Source organism: Diadema setosum, chromosome 10 (assembly GCF_964275005.1).
Source record: "Diadema setosum chromosome 10, eeDiaSeto1, whole genome shotgun sequence".
In the NCBI taxonomy this organism is placed as follows: domain Eukaryota; kingdom Metazoa; phylum Echinodermata; class Echinoidea; order Diadematoida; family Diadematidae; genus Diadema; species Diadema setosum.
In genome coordinates, this window is record NC_092694.1 from 28702023 (window position 1) to 28725125 (window position 23103).

General features: G+C 41.5%; 1 protein-coding gene across 1 annotated transcript in view; it reads right to left on the reverse strand.

The window, feature by feature from the left end:
- LOC140233700 (nucleolar protein 4-like) overlaps positions 1–22166 on the reverse strand; it is a 65162-nt gene extending 42996 nt beyond the window's left edge. Inside the window, exon 1 of the mRNA XM_072313799.1 lies at positions 21804–22166. Coding sequence (XP_072169900.1) covers positions 21804–21845 — 42 coding nt within the window. The 5' untranslated portion in view covers positions 21846–22166. The remainder of the gene's footprint in view (positions 1–21803) is intronic.
- Between the last annotated feature and the right edge of the window lie 937 nt (positions 22167–23103).

The following is a 23103-nucleotide window of genomic DNA, read 5'->3' on the forward strand; positions in this document are numbered from 1 at the left end:
TTTCTCTCTCTCACCCCCCCCCCCCCCTCTTTCCGCAAAAGTCACCTTGGCACCATTTCATACAGTCGAATTTCTAATAGAATGTCAACTCAGAATCTTTCTTCCGCGACAATCCAACTTTTTCAATATCGCTTTGTATACGCCCCCCCCCCCCCCACATAAAGACTTTATTCCATTCCACCCGCTTCCATGATGTCCACGCTCACCAAGACACACAAATTGTGTTCTTTTATATTATAAGGCATTGGCTCCTTCCGGCTCCGTGTGTAAGTGTGCGTTCGTGTGTGTGTGAGGGGGGGGGGGTTGTGTGTGTGCATCTATGTGGTCAAAGTTGAGTCAGCGTTCTAATTTACACACTTCACATCTAAATTAATCCTTCTTCCAACGACCCAGGCGAAGAAGCGAAAGCGAAAATCACGCGCCAGTTTTGTAGACTCATTGTGGAGTAGGAAAAAAAAAAAAAAAAAACATGTAGGCGCTTCTATTCATGTTACAGGATATCACTACGGATACCACAGCGCTCGCTTGACCCGCATGGTTGCGGGTCCAAGAGCTACAGCTGAAACGTAAATCTGAAAAAGCAAAATCCCCTGCAACCCATAACTGCAAACAAAACAACACGAATCAAATCGAGACAAAATGAGATAAAAAAAATCACAATCCTGTGATCGTCACCAACTCGTCTTGTTCAAAGTACAGCAAGAAGTTTTAAATCACTTCCCAACGCCAAAGGGATCAGCCAACCGCATATACACTTTCATTTCATTTCATTTCATTTATCTATTTCAGCACGGCACACGATTCAGCCAGACGACTGTTCTTCCTCATGTCCGTGACGGGCAAGTAAAGAATGATAAAAGGGCATCTGTTATACCGTTCACTGTTTAATCGAGTGGTATCGCATATAGTCTGAAACGCCATTCTTTCACGGTCCGGTGATTTAATTCTAAAATTGTTTGCATTTTATTTTACCACAAAAAAACCCAAACTAACAAACAAACAAACTTACGCAATACAAGACAAGTATTCCTGCTAATGAGGATATTACACTTAGCACTGCCAAACCTTTCAGAACAGAACTTTCACTTAGCCACCGCGTACATCCCTCCCCGCCCCCCCCCCCCCACACACACACAGCCTTAACAAAACAACATACAAACAAACAACAAACAGAGAAAAGACCACTCACGTCAAGTGAGCATTCATTTGAGGAAGCAGGCAGCATTGCTAACTCTAAATCTTACGAGACGAGGGAAACCCATGCAAAAGTTGCACACATTCTGCGCTACATTTGGAGGATTGCATCATTGGCCTTCCTATTTACGTCCGACTGACCGAGATAATAATGCTAACATACATTTGAAAAACATCCGCGTTTGTTAAAGTACATTGACATTTATAAACATATTCAAAACAAATGATATGAAATAATATCTAATATTTAGAGAGAGAGGGGAGGCATCCTTTTCAAAGACGGACATGGAAGTGTTTGCTGAGCAATAATGTACGTACTTTACGATGTCACATGTTTTTGTTTTTGTTTTCCGACACTGTAGCCACTTTGCCCCCATGCAAGTATTCATTAAATCGACTCAATTGCAAGGTTAACTAGACTACACAAACTAGACAAGACGAGGCAAACAGAATTAGTGTGAAAGTACAGTAAAACTTTCATGACCAATGATCATGTGTGATACTATATACCTATGATGGCTATAATGAGAGGCGCACCTGGTCTATCCGATTTATTGGACAGCGCTATTGGCGGATGGGTCTCGTATACCACACTGCGCCACCGAAGGGCGTGTCACCAAACGGCCGCCTCTCGAGTGAAAACCGAAAGCACGCACTATTGCGACGAGTGGGACATGAAAACCCCCCTCTGCAACGCACGACTCCTCGAACGAGGTGAGGACATAGTCTTTGCTCAAGGCTTTTATAGACTGCTCACGCGGTGAGCTCTCAGCCTTGAGAAAGTCAGGCAGAAAGCGTCTAGGGCACTACGTACAATGACGTATACGCCCCGGTGAGAATCATTAGTCACCGACTATAGACACAGAAATATGTGATTTACTATTGTACTTGACGACATCGTCATATAGAGGAAAAGACAAATCAAGAAGTTCTAGAACGACACCCAAGACATTCTTATTTTCACTGTTATAAAAGTTGAATACTGACAAAAATGGTATTAGGTTCATTCGGATCTGCCATGTTAATACGGATTCGAATCTGGTGTACTTGAAACTACACGCAGAGCCTAAACTTGACAAAATCAAAGGGTAAACTCAAAGATACAGAAAAGGGGAGGATTGATCAAAATGGGAGATAGTAAAAACAGTTTACAGCTAAGTTTAAAGTTGTTCGATTTGACTTGATTTGTGGCGGACAAACTGGAACAACTCGTGAACTTTCCACTTGCGGCGAGTTTGCACCGAACACTGCGCGCGTAAAGGGATATCCGAGAATTAGCCACGTGGGTATAATAGGGAAGCACAAAGGCGGCTCAAAGGCGAACTATTAATAGAGATCGGTGTGAAAGGCTACGCCGCGCCGTATCAGTGGTTGATAGAGGGTGATACGCAAGATTGCTGAAGTAACAGTTGGGCGAAGCACTGTTGGACCAGAGAGACCCGCGTACACTTCTATGGTCTGGACACAACTATGATGTACTGTATATAGCTCATATTTTTTCTTCACAAATGCCCATTTACCGTGCTTTGGGAGACCACAGAGTTAGGATAATCTGATAAAGCTATCGCTTTTAGTGATGATACAGCGTGCAGAATTGCACGTATACACATACCCGTAGTACTTTAAGTTTTCGTTCTTCTCTTTTTCGTTTCGTTGGGTAGCCTATAATTCAACAGAGCAATATGCCAGACTGCCAGGGTGTGACAGCATAAGCAAGGCCTATAAGCTGAAATTACAGACGCTACCCGGTATTTAGCTTCAGTATAACATGGTGTATGGATTTCGTATATTTCCTTTATGTACGGACCGTTACTATCAACCGTCAGGAATGGGGTTTGCAACAACGATGAAAATCTATGCATGGCTTGGTGACAAAATAAAATGGTGTAGCAAACAACCAGAGAGCTCTGCTGAGGCTTGCCCGACATAGCAACAACAAATCCATGTAAGCGCGATTCCACGTTTTACTAGCTATAGGTATATGTATTATCTAGGAGATAGAGGCGAACAGAATATCTCGAAGTTGAGCACAGGTAAAGGCAAACAAAAAAAAGAAGAAGAGGAAGAAAAGAAACAGACTATACGGTATAATAAGTTGAATACACAAGTAATCATTATTATTCCTTGTTCTTTTCCTTCCTTTTCCCCCTACTCCTCCTCCTCCTCATCCTCCTCTTCTTCTTTCTTCCTCTTCTATCCTCCGTCCTCCTCCTCCTCCTCCTCGTAAAAACAAACAAACAAACCAACCAACAAACATACAACTTATGCATTTTTGTCAGTGACGATCGTCAAACCTACCCCGGCAAAGACCCTGCGATATATCTACTCAGGTTCATGACAAAGGCAAGTCCTTGCCCATGGGTTTACCTTATGGTGTAATGCATATTCAGAAGTTTTGGAGCTTCATCCGTGTGCATACTTGTACCTGCAACTTTTTCCCCTCGCATAACGTGTTTTAGTGCATTTCTTTCTGTTATTCATTCTCTCCTTCCAGTTCTTCCGTCCTTTCATCTGTTCGTGTGTATCTTATTCTCCTTATTTGTTTGTTTTTATTTTTTTCCATCTTTCTTGTCGCATTGTCGTTCGCTTTGTTTCATCTCCTCTCGGGCTATACTACCTGTTTGTTATAGTGATTTAATATCTGGAAAATTAAAAGCTATATTACCAGGCTTCGCAGAATTTGTATCGAAGCGCTGGCCACATAATACAATTATGATCCCGAATAATAAAGGACCGGCACTGTTGGTATACATACTGTCTTCTCCATTCACATCACTGAGCGAGTCTCAAAATAGCGCAGATGTGAATACAGGCACACATTAAGACAAAGGAAAGTAACAATTATTAATATAATGAGTCGGAAGAGGGTATCGGAAAGTGCTCTTACTCATTGAAAAGTATCGAATCCTCACCATCTTATGCTGTATTTACAGGCCCATAATACCACGAGAGAGGAAAGAGTGGGAAGTTGTTGTTGAGTGTTCAGCCCCTCCGAGGTGGAGTAGGAATTTGTTTCGATGGCCGGGACAATACCACTCTGTACCACCATGTTCTGAAACCAGTGATGCCCAAAATAGGTCCTGACTATCCTCCCCTTACATCCCCCTTACAATAACCTACTCCACCGTCCTCAGCCACGAGGCACACAGTTAGCGGGCCTGTACGCCTCATTTCTGTTCGGCTAAATCTTTACTGTTATTTCGCACGTGCGGATAACATGAATGATTAATTGTATTTGCTTCTTCTCACACTTTCTGGAAGTGGCGGCATCAAGTTTGGGTTCTTAACACTAACATGTGTGTGTGTGTGTGGGTGTGTGTGTGAGTGTGGGTGTGTGTGTGTGTGTGTGTCTGTGTGTGTGCTTGTGTGTGTGCGTGCGTTGGTGAATGGAGAATGATGTATCTATAGTAACTGAACGCTTAATCGAAATTCAGGCTGGGGCAAATCTAACAGGTGTCGTCTCTTTATAACGTTTGTCGTTGTTGTTTGTTCATTTCTTATTTTTAAAATGCCACACACACACACACACACACACTCTCTCTCTCTCTCTCTCTCTCTCTCCCTTTTAATTCCATGCCCACAACCGCAGGAGAAGCTCATCAAAACCCTCTTTACAATATCAAAGCGAGTTAAAAGGTAGAGAATTTTGCTGGTACGGACCTCTTCATTTCATGTGTGTCCATTCTCCTCTTGATCTTCACCTGTACAAACCTTGATTATAACAGAATGCTACGTAGGATATACTCGCGCAATAAAAGAGCCCCGAGATAGACATAACAGATAGATAGATAGATAGATAGATAGATAGATAGATAGATAGATAGATAGATATATCCTTTCTACATTTACGAATACATTAAATATCAATCCGTTAACAGGGGAGGGGACTGAACATTCACAGAAAGAGAGCCAAAAGTAACCCCAAAAAATAGATAAACAGAAAATGCGGACTACCAGCGATCGGTATACCTCAGGTCATTGGTTTTGCACCTCCTCATGTTCATGCGGTAGCCTTCCGCGTTGGCTGATTGGGCATGATATCGGTATCGATCGGCCAGACAGCCGATCGATCAGTGGACTCGCGATCGAGTGAGGAAGGTGGCCAACGCGCACTTCGACATTTCTCATACGAGCGCCAAATTTCTAATGACTTTATTCAAACCATCTAGGGCACAGAGACTCAAGTTCATGACGAAATCGTCCGACATCACTTTAAGATGTCATTTCCCGTGCTCAAAGAGGAAAGAAAGTAAAAGGATTAAAGATTGAAGATGAGGACTACATGAAATTATTCGATGCCGCGGTGAGGAAAATACTTCAAGGCAAAGGATTACATCCGAAAAAAAAAGGATAAAAACACCGAACGTCCAGTACCCAAGTAGACAAGGAAAAGAGAAAACATAATCTCATGAAACTATATCAGACTGAGACCAGCGTTAAGGTACAATGAGGTTCTTCACAATGAGAGAGTGAATAAAGATTTGTCAGTACGTCTTTCTGGTATGTGATAGAGCATACAATATAGTACACCATCTTTATACGAGGGAGAGAGGGAGGGAGTAAGTACACCATGATGGCAAATGATGTGGTTTTACGGAGGGAGCGGCATGGCGTACAGAGGTACGTTGTCTCCCCTGTGCCAGTATACCACGCCTGTAGCAGGTAGACCCTGGCCGACCGTCACTGGTTCACCTCACCGCCTTCGATGGGTGCAGCGGCTCGCTCCTCATTATGAGTGAAGAGGAGTGGGAGAGGGGGAGAGGAGAGGGAGTAGGGGGTGATTGGAGGAGGAGGAGGGGGGCGAGGGGCGATGCGTGTTCTCTACCTTGACAAATGGGTGCTGGACGAAGAACCCTGATAGAATCCGACCTCAAGCACCACGGTTCTCCGTACACTCATCATGACCAAAATGATATCACTTCAGAATTTTATGACGGTTTTCTACGACAACAGATGAAAATGTTTTCTGAGGAAGCTTAGACGCTCCAGGAGATAACGCATACCAATCTTCACCAGAATGCCATCTTGATTATGCGTGACCGTCTTCAATGCATGTAGGTAAAACACAAACATGTATAGTATACACTTAAACCACTTTAGATAAAACAGGGTATTTATAAAGTCTGTGGACTTGTGTCAACCGTTTCGATCAAAATTAGCTCACCTCCCAAACATATTTGCAGAGGTAGTTGAGACTACTAGCCCATTAATGATATCGAGAGGGGGTGGGGAGGGTGCAATGGTCATACGAAGTGTTGATCACCTTGATCAGTTTGCACCCTTTAGGTGGTGGTTATTACTATGATGATGAGACAGCTGATGATAACGATGATGATGATAATGGAGAAGGGGATGATGATGATGATGATGATGATGATGATAATAATGATGACGACGACGACGACGACGATGATGATGAAAAGGGGATACAGAAGAGGAGGGGGGAAATGGTCAAAAGAGAAATAATCATCTCGAAATTGTACAATAATATGTCGGTACGCAAGCCCATATTTGTTGTTACATGGAAATCCATTGGTTGCCCTGCTGAAGGATAATACATTACCGTTTGCGTGGGAAGGAGGGGAAGGGGAGAGAAGGAAGGGAGGGGAAGAAGTGTCGTATATTCCTCCGAAAAGATTGAGAGGGTGAAGAGAGTTTCCCAGAACTGTGACATTGGAAATGTTCATATCATCATTACCCAATATCATCAGGACTATTCTTATGATACACCAGAGCAAATGCATGTGAATATCAACTTAGAGTATAATGGTCGAGGGAAGAGGACATTGCAGACCTGCCGACCCGCCAGTGGTTTCATCAGCTATATAGGATGCGAATCATGAAGGCAAATTTCCAGATAAAATCGCCAGGCGATTTACATTCAGCGATGAAATGCGCCGTCTTCCTCGGGCCTTGCTCGACTCTCTTATGCAATCACTTGCCCCCCGTCTGCATCCTGTAATCAGGGAGGTATGGCGGGTATACGTTCAACCGTCCTGATATGGTGTTGCTCGCGTGCGCTGGCTTGGAGCATAAACAGTAAAGAGAGGAGGGAGGGAGGGAGGGAGGGGAGGAGAAATAACCGGGAGAGGCAGTAGAAGATTTTCGGTAGTACGTTGCTGCGTTTGATTCCCGCAATCTCCTGCAAAGTCTTGCCGTTGCTGTTGTTGCTGCTACAACAACCCCCCCCCCCCAACATACAAACACACGCATCTTTTGATCAAATCCTCTTTTTCATCTTTAGTCCCTCCAAACCACCCCACCTCGAATCTCAGGGCATGATATCAAAGGATGTCCATCTTACCCAGTCCTCTTGCCACTCAACATGTTTTTGTTTGTGCTTTGTTTCGTCTTGTTCCGATTTGCTGCTTGAGACAAGCGCGAAGGTGAAAAACACACCTCTTTACATCCCGAATCTGCCCTACCCATCCTTCTCAAAAAAAAAAAAAAGAGGGAAAGAAATGAATGAAAAAAAGACAAGCCTAAGTCCTGAATCAAAAACTCTTTTCACATCTTCTGAAGACGAAAACAATGATCGCTACAGTTTTGGCTATCATTCTCAAGACATATGCTCACTTCATCTTCGTATGATGTTGTCGTTGTTAACATTACATAATTACATCTTCTTTGAAGACTACAAATGCCTTCCTATCTTATGAAGACACACACACGCACACACTCACACACTCACACACACACACAAATACATTTACTTGTCAATATCACACAAACCTCGTCCCTCACCTCCCCCTTTTTTCTTCCAATCTCTCCCTCGTTCTCTCTCTCCTTCTGTCTGTCGCTCGATCTCTTTCTCTCTGTCATCCATCCATCCATCCATCCATCTATCTACCTGTCAATCAATCAACTCATCTCCATATGTTCCTATCCATCTACTTTTCCACTCGCATTCGTCTAAGATCTGACGTCTCAGACTCGCACAGCACACGTTCCGTCTGTATACCGTCTGGAAGATACAGTGACGCTCAGACGAGTGTGTCAAGACGCCAAAATTTTTGGCGCCATCAGACTAAGGCCGCGTCAGAAACCATCAAGGGGTGTGCATGTGGTGGTGTCTAACCCCAACACACCACTTCCAGGTTTCGGCTGAATGTCTGAAAGAAAAACCGACACGCAACCCAACTTAAAACAGAATAACCATTTACATATTGTTAAAATCAACTTAAATTGTATGCGAATGTATACGTTGTATTCTTCACATAACGTACTACATCTTGCTCGGATTTCTACTTCGAATGACACGGCACGAAATATAAGATTGGAACTTTCTCCACCGCTTTTGGCTTAGGAGTCAAGGTTTACATGGCCAGTCCTGTATGTAAAGCATGTGGGAGGCTACGCTCCAATGTGAACGGAGGGAAGTGGATTAGTCATGGCTGCCATTTTCATCAAAATGTGCCGTCACGATTTCAAAACAACTTGCGATTGAGGTACAAAACTCTGTGAAAAAGGAATCCTCAACGTACCCCCATCATGTCATATGTTTTCGAAAATCTCTCTTGAGCGTATATATGCACGCATTGTTTTGGTGATTACAATCGTGTTTACATCTCCTGGCCTACCCGCCTGATGGCTGTACGCACATTATGATGTAAACACGTAAATGTGACTATTGCACCATGACAACTTATGACCAAGTTGCAAAACCGTATGAAACGGACAATTATCAACGTACTCTCACCAAACCATATTGTACTTTTTCTTCTTTCAGATAGCCGAAAGTATGTAAATCGTCTATGAGTAATTGTGATTACGTTTCTTTTTTTCTATATCACTAACCCGCCGGGCTGTGTGTGCGCTATGATGTATATAACTCTACCAGAAACTCATTATAATATTCTCCTCTTTAGGGGTCTGAAGGTGCTCCCCACGAGCGATGGGTAGTGTACACACTGTCCCCTAGCTGCCTCTATGAAATAAAAAAGAGAGAGGCCGCCTCTTACCCGCATAAAATCCACCACCGCACACCCTGCCATCATCTGTGGCCTCCGCGCTTAGTCTGCCTACCAGCCGTTTCTTACTATTGATATCAGTTTGCCTACCAACAAACTTTTACTCCGTGCGGAATACGTACTAGACATTGAGCAGGCATCGTTGTTCTTCGATTCGCTTAAAATTGAAAGACGTGCAACACGACTCTCATTGATAGTTTATGGGTCAAACTTCATCCCAGGCGATCCCGCAAATGATGTGCTTTATGATAACCCGAGACCTTAACACCAGGTACCCTCATATAAAATAGTACATTGTGCCACTAAACCTGTCCAGTTTCTTTCTTGTTTTATGGGAGTTGAGCTGTCCTTTCTTTGCATTCTTTTTCTTCTCCTTGTTTTTTTTTTCTCTCTCCACACATCGACATCGACACAAGCTTACACACACACACAGGTAAATGCATACTATGTATGTAATATTACAAAAATCTAAAATAGTTTCAATAACCCTCATGAGCAGGGGCTTATTGAGCTTCATCCGATTGGCAAAACGTGCTGTTTAATATAAAGCTTTATAATAAAACCCCAAAGCACACAAGTCTAAACGCTGATCGGGACTGCGAAACGTGCATGATTAAACAAGCATAATGTCTGATACTTTTGGAGTGTTTCGCGTAGACAGGCTGGAGTTGGGAAACCAAGCGGTATATACTCTGCCAACAATTTTGATGTATCATGTTTAACCCTGCACTGTACTAAAGAGATGCTATTTATTCTAAATCCAAGGTTTGTCATCGTGCTACAATATTAAATCCTCACACTGAATCTCACAGCAGCAGCCCTCTCAAAGAGGCCCGCCATATATTTCCCTTCTACATTTTGTGGAAGGGCCTGTTGGGATGGGGTAGGGGGTGGGGGGTTCTGTGTGTGTAACAATCATTGCCCAATGGAGATTATCATTGAGCATATTTTTGACAATATTATCATCATCAGGCAGCAATTTGCTAATTGCACGGCATATTCTCTGGATCTCTGTATACTATGCGCAAACAGTGATCATCGCGTGAGTGTCGTGCGTTTGTTTATGGTGGTTGTTATACAGGGTTCTCCCGAAGATTAGGCAGTAGATCTGACATTATCATTGTTATTACGCAATTGCTTTAAAATGAATAATTAATTGTAACACTCGCTGGGCACTGCAGGGATATCGTGCCATTTAAGCGCCTGAAACGGAGGTTATAGAGAGGTAATGAGGAGAGAAAGTGGTTGTTGATTTATACTAACAACATCGTTTTCGTGGAAATGAAGGCGCAAATGTACGACGAAATCAGATGAAGATAGGACCTAATAACTAACATGTCATTCATTGGTACGGACAAATCGGAAAACAAATTTGGGTCATCCAATCACTGACACATAAAATACATTTAAAATATATTTGCACTATTCCCATTATACTAACCATGTCACATGTTTACGTTTACGTTTGTTTGTTAGTTTGTTTGTTTATTTGTTTTCATCCGCCTGTCATTTATACATGCAAGTGTAAATTTGCATAATTGACGGTATCTGAGAAACTAAGAACTGCGGTTCAAATTTTCATTATTGTTTTGTTTTTTTTTTTACAATGATTTCAGGCAATGCACTTTGATGGATTATTTCCTTTCTTATTATTTTCTGCATGAGTGACACAACATCAGTTAATGTGTAGTTGTTGTAGTTGTTGCTGTTGCTGTTGCTGTTGGTGGTGGTGGAGGTGGTGGAGTTGGTGGTGGTGTTGGTGGAGGTGGTGGTGTTGGTGGTGGTGGTGGTGGTGTTGGTGGAGGTGGTGGTGTTGGTGGAGGTGGTGGTGTTGGTGGTGGTGGTGTTGGTGGAGGTGGTGGTGTTGATGGTGGTGTTGGTGGAGGTGGTGGTGTTGGTGGTGGTGTTGGTGGTGGTGTTGGTGGAGGTGGTGGTGGTGGTGGTGGTGTTGGTGGAGGTGGTGGTGTTGGTGGTGGTGGTGGTGTTGGTGGAGGTGGGGTTTTGTTTGTATGGTTTTGTTGTATTATACTATAAGACAACGCTGAGCTGATCTTCGGCGTAGAGTTATTGCATTGAAAGTAGAACCTGTCATTCGTCATACAACCCCCTTCAAATTTCAATATTTCATCCGTTGAACACAATTTGTGTCAGAACTTTAGGGTGTCAAAGAGTCTGGATGGATAAACCTTTATCAACATATGCAAACAGTAAGATAGACAAACAAACGTAGTAATATATCAACCAAGCTTAATATATGAGAAGACTATATACCGGATGACATGTTTCATCATAAAGATTGTGTGCATTCATGTGACCATAATGTTGACAAAATGTTTTTCTAAAGTGCGGTATTGAAAACACATTTGCTTTTATACTAAATAACTTAATCGTTATTGTTGTTTTTGTTGTTGTTTTGTTATTGTTTGTTTGTTTGTTGTTGTTGTTGTTGTGTGTGTTTTTTTTTTGTTTATTTGTTGTTGTTGTTGGTTTTTTCTTTTTTCTTTTTTTTTTTGGGGGGGGGGTTCTGGAACATCATCATAATTATGCACTACATGATATATGAGATTCAATCGTGACACTCATGCTCTCCCATTTCCGAAGCTTATAACGTTTTGTATGGCGGGGGGGGGGGATACTCTGATGACTGACTGTTATTGTCTTTATCAGGGTACTATAATTGTCAGAATGGCCCGAAGAATCAATTTGAATGCTAAAAATGTATATATCAATGGTATATGAGAGGACGTTGGGAATTTGCTCGGTGTGCTTTTCAAAGTGCAAAAATATAATGGATGGTTCTTAATACGAGTCCCTGTTTAACACCACTCCATGTATATGAAGTTGACATTGAACTAATAGAAAACGCAAACAGGTAAGTTTAGTAGAAGTTTCATCAATATCCCACATGAAATAACAAGGGAGCCAAACGTCTTGAAGTCAAAAGATTAATAAGCAAATAAGCAAAAAGGAGGTGATTGCCATTATCTAAACACTCTCTTTGATTTCTATACAAAAAATATAGAATTTTATATATCAAAATCATGTTACTGGCCATGCTTTGGCAAGATAACCTTTGAATACGTATATTCCAGCGTAATACATCAAAGACACAAAATCACATTAGAAAAAAGACAAACACTGAAATGCGAAATAAAACATGAACTATTTGCACTCTCAAAAGGTAATATAACTGTTTTCATTCAAAACAGCAATTTGGAGGGAATTTTCCTTTCGAAATTGATAACAGTCAGGAGACTGACTGTATTTTGACTTGCCAATGGGAAGTGTATTTACTCGTTTGAATTTTTTGTTTTCGCGGAAATTGTAACAAGAGAAACTTTTTTTTCTCATAACGCTCACACGTATTAATGACGCTGTTGATAATTGCACATGGACGACAAGCACCATATTGCAACAGCATCGCATAACATGTATAACTCGCTGAATAACATTGGCGCTTACACATTGTTATAGGCCTATATCACTATGAATACGAGTATTTTGAAATTACGAAAATACGATTATTACTGTTTTTCTAAAAACAACACGTTAGCTCTTTATTTTGCTCGTTTTATGGTTGTTTTTTCTCTCTGTCCTACGGCAATTTCCTTGTCGAAACTCAACTTGCACTCATATCACATGATCTCTTGTTTCATTGGCCTAAGAAGGAAACGAAATATTGCGGTATTTCCGGCCGGTCGTTTTCCAACGCTGTACTCAGTATTCAAGGCACCGATCATAATCGTATGATATGTAAATCAACAACACTTTGAATATGACCTGCTGAGAAAAAGACAAAAAAAAGAAGGGCGAGTTTGATTTACCGCCAATCATCGATCTACTTTTCAAGTACGTATTCCTTACCCCCATACCGCACTCACGTTACCCCGTACCCCCTTCATTTACCGTCACATATCATACCCCAGCAATACACACATAACACATACATTACCACACAGACGCAAACGCACGCACAGACACACACCCACACACACACAAACACACACACACACACACACACATATTATAAGAAGAAAAAAAAACTGTCCCTCGCATCCCCTTAGTGATAATCATCAATCTTCCCTATAATGTAGCCTCAACTACACATCATACGGACGTATGTTATTTATGCATTATATACAAAGCCTATATTCAGAACTGCGCCTATATTACACGGCCTCATAAATCATTTCAACCCCGACCCTCTACCTCTTCCCCCACTCTCTCCCTCTCTCTCTCTCTCTCTCTTCTCTTCTCTTACTAACCACTGGCCCCCACACACATTTCAATTTATATCTTCCCCTTGAGTACCAGATGGTATCGGGAGCTGCGGCGAACCGAGCATATAAGCGGGTAAGGTAGAAAGGAGGGGGGGGGGGAGGCGCACCCCTGCGTTGCCTCTCAGGATTGTTGAGGCACCCCTTGCTTACAGGCAATCTCGAAAGTTCAAATTTGGGATCTGTTTAAAAGACTAACGGAGTTCTCATCAATGATTCCCCCCCCCCCCCATCTGAGCTAATGATAACTTTCATAATTTGCCATAAAACGCAATGCGTACGGTATTACTCGTATCTGACTCCTCCTTGCTCTCAAACGGTCATTCTATGGGAAAGAATCTGTACGTGATTTTCCGTAGCCAAAGGTACCTATTACATACGTGACATTCGTCGAAATGATAGATTTGTCACAACTACGCAAACTCTGGTCTAAAAAAAAAAAAATAAATAATAATAATACAAATAATAATGAAAGCAATGATGATGATAATAATGATAATGATAATAGCGATAAAAATGATAATCATAAAAGAGCATTAATAATAATAATAATAATAATAATAATAATAATAATAATAATAATAATGATGATAATAATAATGATCTAGCAAAACAAGAGGATATCACAATGTAAACAGACTCCCTTCACTCGTGGTAATGATCGAGAAGGTCAGAATTTCCATCACTATAATATAATATGAATTTTTCATTTGACAGATGCCAACAGCGAAATATTAATGTGAAAGCAGATTGACAGTCTCAGGTAATAAGGTGCTAAAAAGAAGAAGAAGGGAAAAACTCTCTCTCTCTCTCTCTCTCTCTCTTCTTTCTTTCTTTTTTTTTTTTGGTTGTCGTTGTCGGGGTGTGAAGGGGAATGACGTTTCATGTCACACGTGATTCATTATTTCGTGCAAACTCATTGTTATGACCTCATAATGGTTTAGGATCTCGACTGCTAGCACTTGATCTCTTTATACGCCGTTGACCTTTGCATCTCGAATACAGTTCTCTTTTTAAGTCATTTTGCCTTTCCCATCTCGATCATTCACTCCGATCACTTTTTTGCTCTCATTTGCGTTATAATATGAGTGTCTAATTTCACGCTCATGAATATTCATATCAGTTATCGTGAGAGTGATCCTGGTTGTATATGACCTCTTAGATGGCTTCGTAATGCCCACGCTTCCATGATATTCCATTTGGGCACGTCATTTAAAAGATGAATTGCGTTTGAATGTGCAATGGAGATTTGGCGTTTCTGTGTCCGAATCGCACATTAAACATGGGGGGGGGGGGGGCAAGTAGTTGACAGTGACTGAGAAGCGAATTATTCACTGCATGGTCATTGCGCAATGCTTGAGCTCGCGAGATTAAAAAACAAACAAACAAACAAACAAACAAACGAACGGACGAACGAACGAACAAACAAATAAACAAACATGAAATCTATGTCTGCATGCTGTATTGACTGATTTTCGACTACCGGCAAGCTACTAGTAGCCGGGCAAATGAGCGATGATTATGCAATGACTTTTGTCTTCCCACATCTATATCAGTAAAGTAGACCGTCCCCACCCCCATTACATTGTCATGCCAAAGCTACCAAAGTAAATCGGAGAAAATTCATGAAATTTGTTCTTGATTTCCTGTTTGATTCAACTTTGCGTGCCACGGTGTAACCCCCAAGTGTGTTGAATATTCAGTGTATTCTACTGCACTTTTTTTTTTAGATAGTATGTCAAACTCGTGTCTTTCGGAGAACGTTTATCTGTGTGAAGCCTAAAAGGAACGTTTCGTCAGTGCTGATCATTGGTGTGAGAGCGAAACAAAAAGGGGTGTAGAAAACAAAGCCTGTGATTGGACGGTTTTTTAGTGTTCTAAAAGTGCATCACGAGACTGCATGATACGAGACTGCGCAGTGTATACCACTAACCGAGGTCACGCACTGTATACTGGTTGATTCCCGCCTGTTTAGTGCTGATCATTAAAGTTTCAACGCAAATGCACAGAAAATAAATGACTGCCGTTATGAAATGAAATCAATCGAGACACGCTTGTAACCCTCGCGGTACATACGTTGGTTCCTTTCTTATTTTTTCTCATCCCTTTTCCGCCTTATCCGCTCGATTTTTAATAAGAGTGGAAGGGGTACAGTGTCATTCCAAAGTGCAGACAAGCACGTAAGAATTGGACCTGGGGAGGAGAACAGAGAATTTCAGCCGGCGACGTGGTACCTCTTGCGTAAATATTTGATAAACAATTTCACATTTACGGGGACTTAATCATTGTGTGACAGTCGTACATTACTTTATGACTTTCATTTTTGGCTTTGGACGCCGCACTGCGCTATAACACACCTCATTTGATTGCGGTCCATTGTTTTTGCACGCAATATAAAATGACAGCCATTTTTGGCATATAGTAATACTGGTACTAACTGCGATGTGATCATGTTTTAAGCCTTGATACAGCCACAATCGGACCATGTCCATTTTCTTGCCTTTCAGGTCTATGTGCCTATATCCGTAACATTCGGTGTAGATAGCATACACACGTCCAATACTATAAAACCCCACAAACAATAAGAAAGACGACAGAGAGATCGACAGGTGAAGGTAGCTTGAAGGAGGTATACTTGAGAGATAACTAGAGAGATATACTATATACCATACTAGTAATATGCATAACAAGCTAGTGCACAAATACACATATAATTATATACACACGCATATGATACACACATATACATGCTAAATGCATATTCTAATACACATGACACCTTTCAAGTCATACAGATATAAGCCGCTTCATCCGTCTTGACTTATACATCAGTGACTTCCATAAAATCCAAACTCTGAGAAATTGATCTGTTGTGTACCTTTAAGTTGATAGAGCCCTGCCAAGCATCCGGATACAAGAAAACCTCTCAAGTCTATGCACAGACAGGTCTATAATATGAAAATGCCCAATCACTTTGAAAAAACCCAGCCTCATTAAAGACGGAACAACTTCGATAAAGGGCTTGTACAGGTCACAAATGCCACCGACTTTAGCATTGATAAGTGATGTGATGTATAGTTTTTATTGATTTTTTTCTCTCTCTCTTTTCTTTCGTATCACTTCGCTGCTTCTAATGCCGTCCTATATAAATGAACATTGGGGAGAGAAAAAAAAAAAATATCGTCTAAATTCTGAGGTACACTCACAATTGAGACGTTGGTAGCGTGCGGAATAAGCTTGTGACCAATTACAAGAAGGGACCATCACCGTGTTTTTTAGTCGAACCTTATCAAGACCACACCCCAGCTCAACACCCCCCCCCCCCCACACACACACACACATTCCCAGGGCTCAGGGCGATTAGCAAATAAGAACGTTCCTATCATACCTGCAATAAAGTGTTCTCAAATGATTCGCCATTCTAAACAATTTCAAGTTCAACCCTTTCCATGATCACTAAGCAATGGAAGTTGTATAATCACTGATAATGAATCACTCAAAGCGATTTTTTTTTTTCATGCAGTCATCGCTTTGAAGTTACATGTTCGAGTGTGTGTATGTACATTTGTATGTTTGTTTGTATTCTAGTGATTTGTTGGTTTGTTTTGATTTATACCGCTGTGTCCACATAACACGGTTTTATAGTCATCCTAAAAGATGATATTTAACAACACCGACAAAAAAAAAAAACACCTCACTTTACACATAAACTACAAGCACGTAAAGTCAAGTAAATTCCTCCGGCGTTGTCTTGCATGCATGTGCCAGTCCAAACAGCCCTCCCATCCACAATTTCCAATCGTGCGGATTTCCCTCTAAAGTGAAAAGGAAGGTACCGTCAAAATACGATGATTAAAGATGTAAATACACTGTTGTACAATACATGTAGTAATTTTCTACGTGAAGTTTCAGTTCAGCCGACAGGCTGGGCGTGAGCCCCTTTCTGTGTATTATACCACGGCAACACGGGATGTCGGAAAGATGGTGCGAAAAGGGGCCTAAATCGATAACAGTCTCATCTTATTAATAACTTCCGACAGGTAATTGGTTTATGAAGCAAATCATGTTAACTGCGTTACTTGGACCCTTGTATACATTGCACGGTGCGGTCTGTCATCTTTGGTTTCTCTCTGTGTATCTCTCTCCCCCCCCCCCCTCTCTCTCTCTCTCTCTCTCTCCTCTTACCCCTCTTTCCATAAATAAAAACGAATGACTTAAATAAGAACCTGCCGTTTGACAAGGGAAAAAAAGATACTTTTTACATACAGCGCTCCCCTTGAGCGCTTGCTCGTATAGGCGAAACACAGCCAACACACGGTGCTAAATACTCCTATCGATCAAGTGTGGAATTTAAGATACCAATGACGGTCGGTGTTACTGTTTTCTTTAATTGCTACGTGTTCACCTTCACTGATTATTGTCAATCCCAATCATGTGATATTAAAAAGTAGTTCCAGTACTCCCTAAACAGAATTATTATCATCATATCATATTTATACTCGAGTATAATCCACCTTAAGGTTATCACGAAAACCCGGGAAGAGTCTCTATACATCGATTGCTTTGCATGTAGATTCTGCCATAGGTAAGCACAAGAGAATGGCCTACACAAACACAAACATAAAATGATCCATCATCGTGCAATAGAGCTTATCAAATTGCTGACTGAATTTGCTTATCCCATGGATTATGAACATAAAATACAACGCTATGACTGTATGTTTATGTTCTATGAAAAGTTAACAAAATATAATACATGTAATGTAATAGTGATCTTTGCCATATTAATCAATTCAACAGGCGCCCGCTGCTGAATATAAGACTAAATAACATAAAGGTAAATCAAGGCATGATATTTTGCCAAAATAAGTGAGCATGCACATACACTGACTCCTAATGAATCTTTAGACAGACTTAATGATAGGAAAGATGAAATCATAATCATCATGAGACAAAACAAGAGCAGCTAAGTGGACTCAAATTTATGACTGAAGAACCAACCACTTATATATCACCTTCAACATTCTACCTCATTCGTATATTGTTTCTTGCGCGGGCAAACGTTTGTATGGGGCTACAGTTGGCCAAGTGTATAAGGGCATCAGCTGAAAAATAAAATATATTCGTTTAGAAGAAGTCATCTTGTATTTTTCCATCTTTCCAGCACCACCAATATGACAAACATATTTTAAGAGTTAAGTTGCGGATTTAAGTTGCTTAATGTTCCCTCTGCGTGCCACCTATAAAAACTATACCTATATTTAGGTTTGTGTGCAAAATTTGTGCACATTTTGTCTCATTGACTCAGAAAGGGTTCATTGCTTTACGTATACTTCGTGGACACAAGATGAGGTCAACATGCTTTGGATGGACTGATTGGTTTTGTTTCAATTCTGCACGGGAAAGCGGTTCATTTTCCTCGCATGCTAGTTTCCCATGATGATTGAAAGTAAAATACGGAGCAAAATACTTGAGAGACCAATAGATAACGAAGCAGCAACAGCTCTCCTGCCTTAAAGCGGGTATTGGTGTATTCTCAGTGTCAACAAATAAAGGAAACCACTCTAAATCCATGCACCCCTTGTATCTTTGATCCATTCTTAACACGTCAGGCAGTTCGAGCGTTATTCCTTTTAATGGCAATCCGCGTGGACTTTAATGGATTTGCTTTGGATTTGCTTTGCTCTGCATTTCCGATTTCAAAGCGCAGAAAAACATCGCGCAAGTTCATCGAGTGCACGTCGATCATCGAACGTGATATTTGTGCTCGATTGTTCCTTTTTCTTTTCTTTTTTTTTTTGGGGGGGGGGGTGTGGGGGCTTGGGGATAAGACAGTGGTGTATGCATGTGCGAATGAGTATATATACATGCGCCTATACCTTAGAGTATTACTATAAGTTTTCCTCAGTTTCTTTTTGTCTTTTTTTTTTGAAATACTTTCCTTATCCGATAGCGGAACCATTTCTCAAAGAAACGCACCTCACACAATTCTCCCTTACCATACGTGAGATGAGACAACTTGCTCTGCGTTTATAGCCTCACGACAATGTACACCACGATAGTACCGACTTACCGATTTACATTCATACATACATTCATACATGCATACATAAACGTCTCATTTCCCAATCTTTGCCAACAAAGGACCTCTCCTTCCGCCCATGGTCACCTGAGCTTACGGGCTCTGCAATTAGTGACTGTGCCTGCCAGCGAAAGGGGGAAGAAGAGCGGAAGGGGAAAAAAGGCAACACGACGTTGGAGAAATTGTATTTATCTACGAGATATTCCTACTCCGAAGGTCAGTTCGGGCGATGCGCGCAGAACAATAGGAGATACCCGCTTCGTGGCAAAATAGTCTGTCGACACAGCCGTTTCCTTGCTGTGACAAGCCGTGAATGAACTCGCACTTGTTACACGCATTGTTCCACCCGTGTTTTGTGCATGATTCACAATACGAAGCGTTTGATGTGAGCTACAGTTTTGGCATTTTTTGTATGTTTTCGATATGATTTCATTTCATGAAGTAACGTGAATGAACACGATGCTTTTGTTTGTGGGGTCAATGACCTCGCTTGTATCAGTTTGAAGTTCAAATCACAGACAGAGATTAATATAATAGACTGACAATCAATGTTTGAAAATATTATTGTTTAACAGACTCTTGACTTGTCCAATCGCTTATTTTCCAATTCCTTTCAAATCGGGAAGGATATTAAGATCCTAGAAAGGAAAATAGGACAGATGCCTTTTATATATGCCTTTGAAATTTATTTCGTTCATTTTAGCTTATCATAAAGCTATCAAACAATAGACGGAATAAACGAGTGAGTCAGCGATGGCATCCTAGTCTATTAAAAGTGTGAGAAAATGTAACACTTAAGTATTCATAAGTTTCGAAGGAAAAAAAAAAATACATACATTGGCTTTTCTTCATATTCTTACAACACATCCCTGAGGTTTGTTTAGCTCGTGATTTTTTTTTTTCAATTTCGCAATGATTGACAACCAACAACTTAAATGATATAAAGCTATACCTTAAACAAAACAACATCAACAACATCGGTGATCTTTATGGTCTCACCACTGCATTGTTGTTGTCGTTATTGTTGTTTCCTTAAATATTTACTTCTCGTGAAAATGTTCCTCTTGATTATGTCAGTAGACACGCAAACACACGGGCACATGTACATGTATAAGCGTAAACACACGCATGCATTTAAACAAAACCAAATAAAACCAAATAAGGCGTTGCAACGGGCTGCATTTTGAGACTAACGGGTGTCCTTCCATATTCCGAGAGCTGGCTCGCTGTCCAACGCACGGGGAAGAATGTAGGGAGTAGCACCGCTGGATGGGGCACTACTCGACCTGCACGCACGGAAGAAAATTGTCTGGAAAAAAAAAAAAAATATATGGCTCAATATACACACACTTCGCGTTCGATCAATATGCAGTGGGCCTATTCGCACCAGCCGGGCAATTTCGCTTTGTAGAACTATATAGATGCACACACCATGTACACTTTGGTGTGGCAGATAAAGAGAGGGAGAGAGGGAGGGAGAGGGTAGACGAAGGTGAACTGGGAAAGAATTTTCGTCGCAACTGGCATATGGCAGCCGACTAATTTGTTCCCATTGCCGTGCACGTACACCCCAGCCCTGTCTCATGGTACCTCTTGCTATTTTAGCAAGTTGTAGGCCACCGTACCCCCATTTTGCCCCACACACAGTCTATCACAGACACGCCGAACATTGAGGTGATCCAAAATGAAAAATCCACGAGTAGAACATTCACGGATGTAAAATGCAGATGCGTGTACCGATAAACCGGGGAGCTGTTTAAATACGACTAAATCATGATGGGTACACAGACCAGTGACTTCTAAGAGCTAAGAAACCCGTGCAGGTACCACTATACCACTCGGTTATCTGGCTGGGGGAATTGAGTGCTTACTATGTATGCAGACTCAAATGTGATATTGAGCGAGCGATCGCATTGGTACAAGTGTTGCGACTGTGCAGAAACGATCTAGATCTAGTGCGGGTTGAAAACACCTTACATTGATCCAAGACGTTATGTTGATAATACGCTAAAACGTGCTGTGTAGTTTCATGGCACATTAAAACGGTTGAATATTGCATTGTGAGTAAAACATGAGCTTGCTGCAGCAACACAACAGTGAAAATACGAGGCGATCTTAATTTGAAAAGTGTGCAACTCGAGCAGACCTCCCTGAAACGAAGTCGAGCAGGCATGCCATTACGTGACTGCGAAAGCTCCTAATGATTTGATAGACATCGAACGCATCTAAAATTCACTACGTCACAAAATTTATTCGAGAGTGAACACAGCGAAAGCCTACCTCGGTCCGGGGCGTCTTTCTTCGCAATCCCCGCTTCCACATCGTAGTCGAAGCCAGCTTGCTCCCGCAGTAGGCCCGCTCGTGAACCCGTGTCGGGGTGCTGTGCTTGTACCGCTCGCTGTCTTATGTGGTCGCCCGCTTTCTGTATTCCAGTGCACTCCACACACCCCCGAAACCCAAACCAGACGTTGGGTCTAGAAAAGAGCGTTAAGATGGGGGGCTTGTAACAATCACGAAATTGTCGGAGACCGTCCGACACCAAAACTATTTGGACTCAACTTTCTTCGATTCGGAGTTGAAGTTTGACTGCTTATTCTAACGTGATACTCGAAACTTTAAGCAGCCCCCCTTTGAGTCGTTGCCTAGTGTCCCCTTCTCAAACCGCTTGTGTGTATGTGTAGGTGTCGTCGTGGGTGCAGCGCTGTTCCCGATTCTGATTCCCATGCAAGCAGAATACTAATCAATAGTGGTGGGGGTTTCGTACACACAAGTCGCACCGCGTAGTTTGATATGGGGAGTGCATTCGCGTGCCTGTCGTGTGCCAGGCGTGAGCCGCACGGGTGCACACTGACGAATGGTATGGGTTCGCAGGGCCAAGCTTTCGGTGTCTGTGTATGTTACGTAGAGACAAAGCCTTTGTTTTTTGGTTTAGTTTTTTTCTTTCTCTCTCTCACTCACTGAGCTCGCGGAGTCGACTCTGAGCGGGGGGCTTCGGTGAGGCCCCTTCTAAAAGGCGCACGCGCAGTGGGCGGTACTCATTGGGGTTGGATTTTGCTTCCTCTTTGGAAAGAGGTACAATACTTTCTTTGCGCTTCAGTCACATAGCGGTTTCTTGTTGTTGTTTTGTGTTTTGTTGCAGGACATGTAGCAATCTTCGCTTCTTACTTTGGGCCTGCTAGTGGCTGATTATCTTGACACTGAATGTTAAATTCATGACATATAATTTCATCGAGACGCCCCGAGAATTGATAGGATATCAAACATTAGATCTTAACAGGAAGCATCATCGATCTTGGATCTACAATCACTAAATAACGAGAAACTGAGAACGTTTTAAACAAAATAGAATACCTTAATGCCTTCATTGAAATGAATATAGATTCTATAATATTACAGTGCTCATTGCAACAATCCTTTAGATGTAGAGCAGAATAAATCACTTGAAGAAACGAGAATATCTGAAAGAATATGCTTAACTTTTTTCTTATTTTACATGATTGTTTTTACTCAGGTTAATTGCAATAATATGTGACGAGATAATGATAGTAGGCTAGTGGTAAACAATAGCATGCGATTCCTC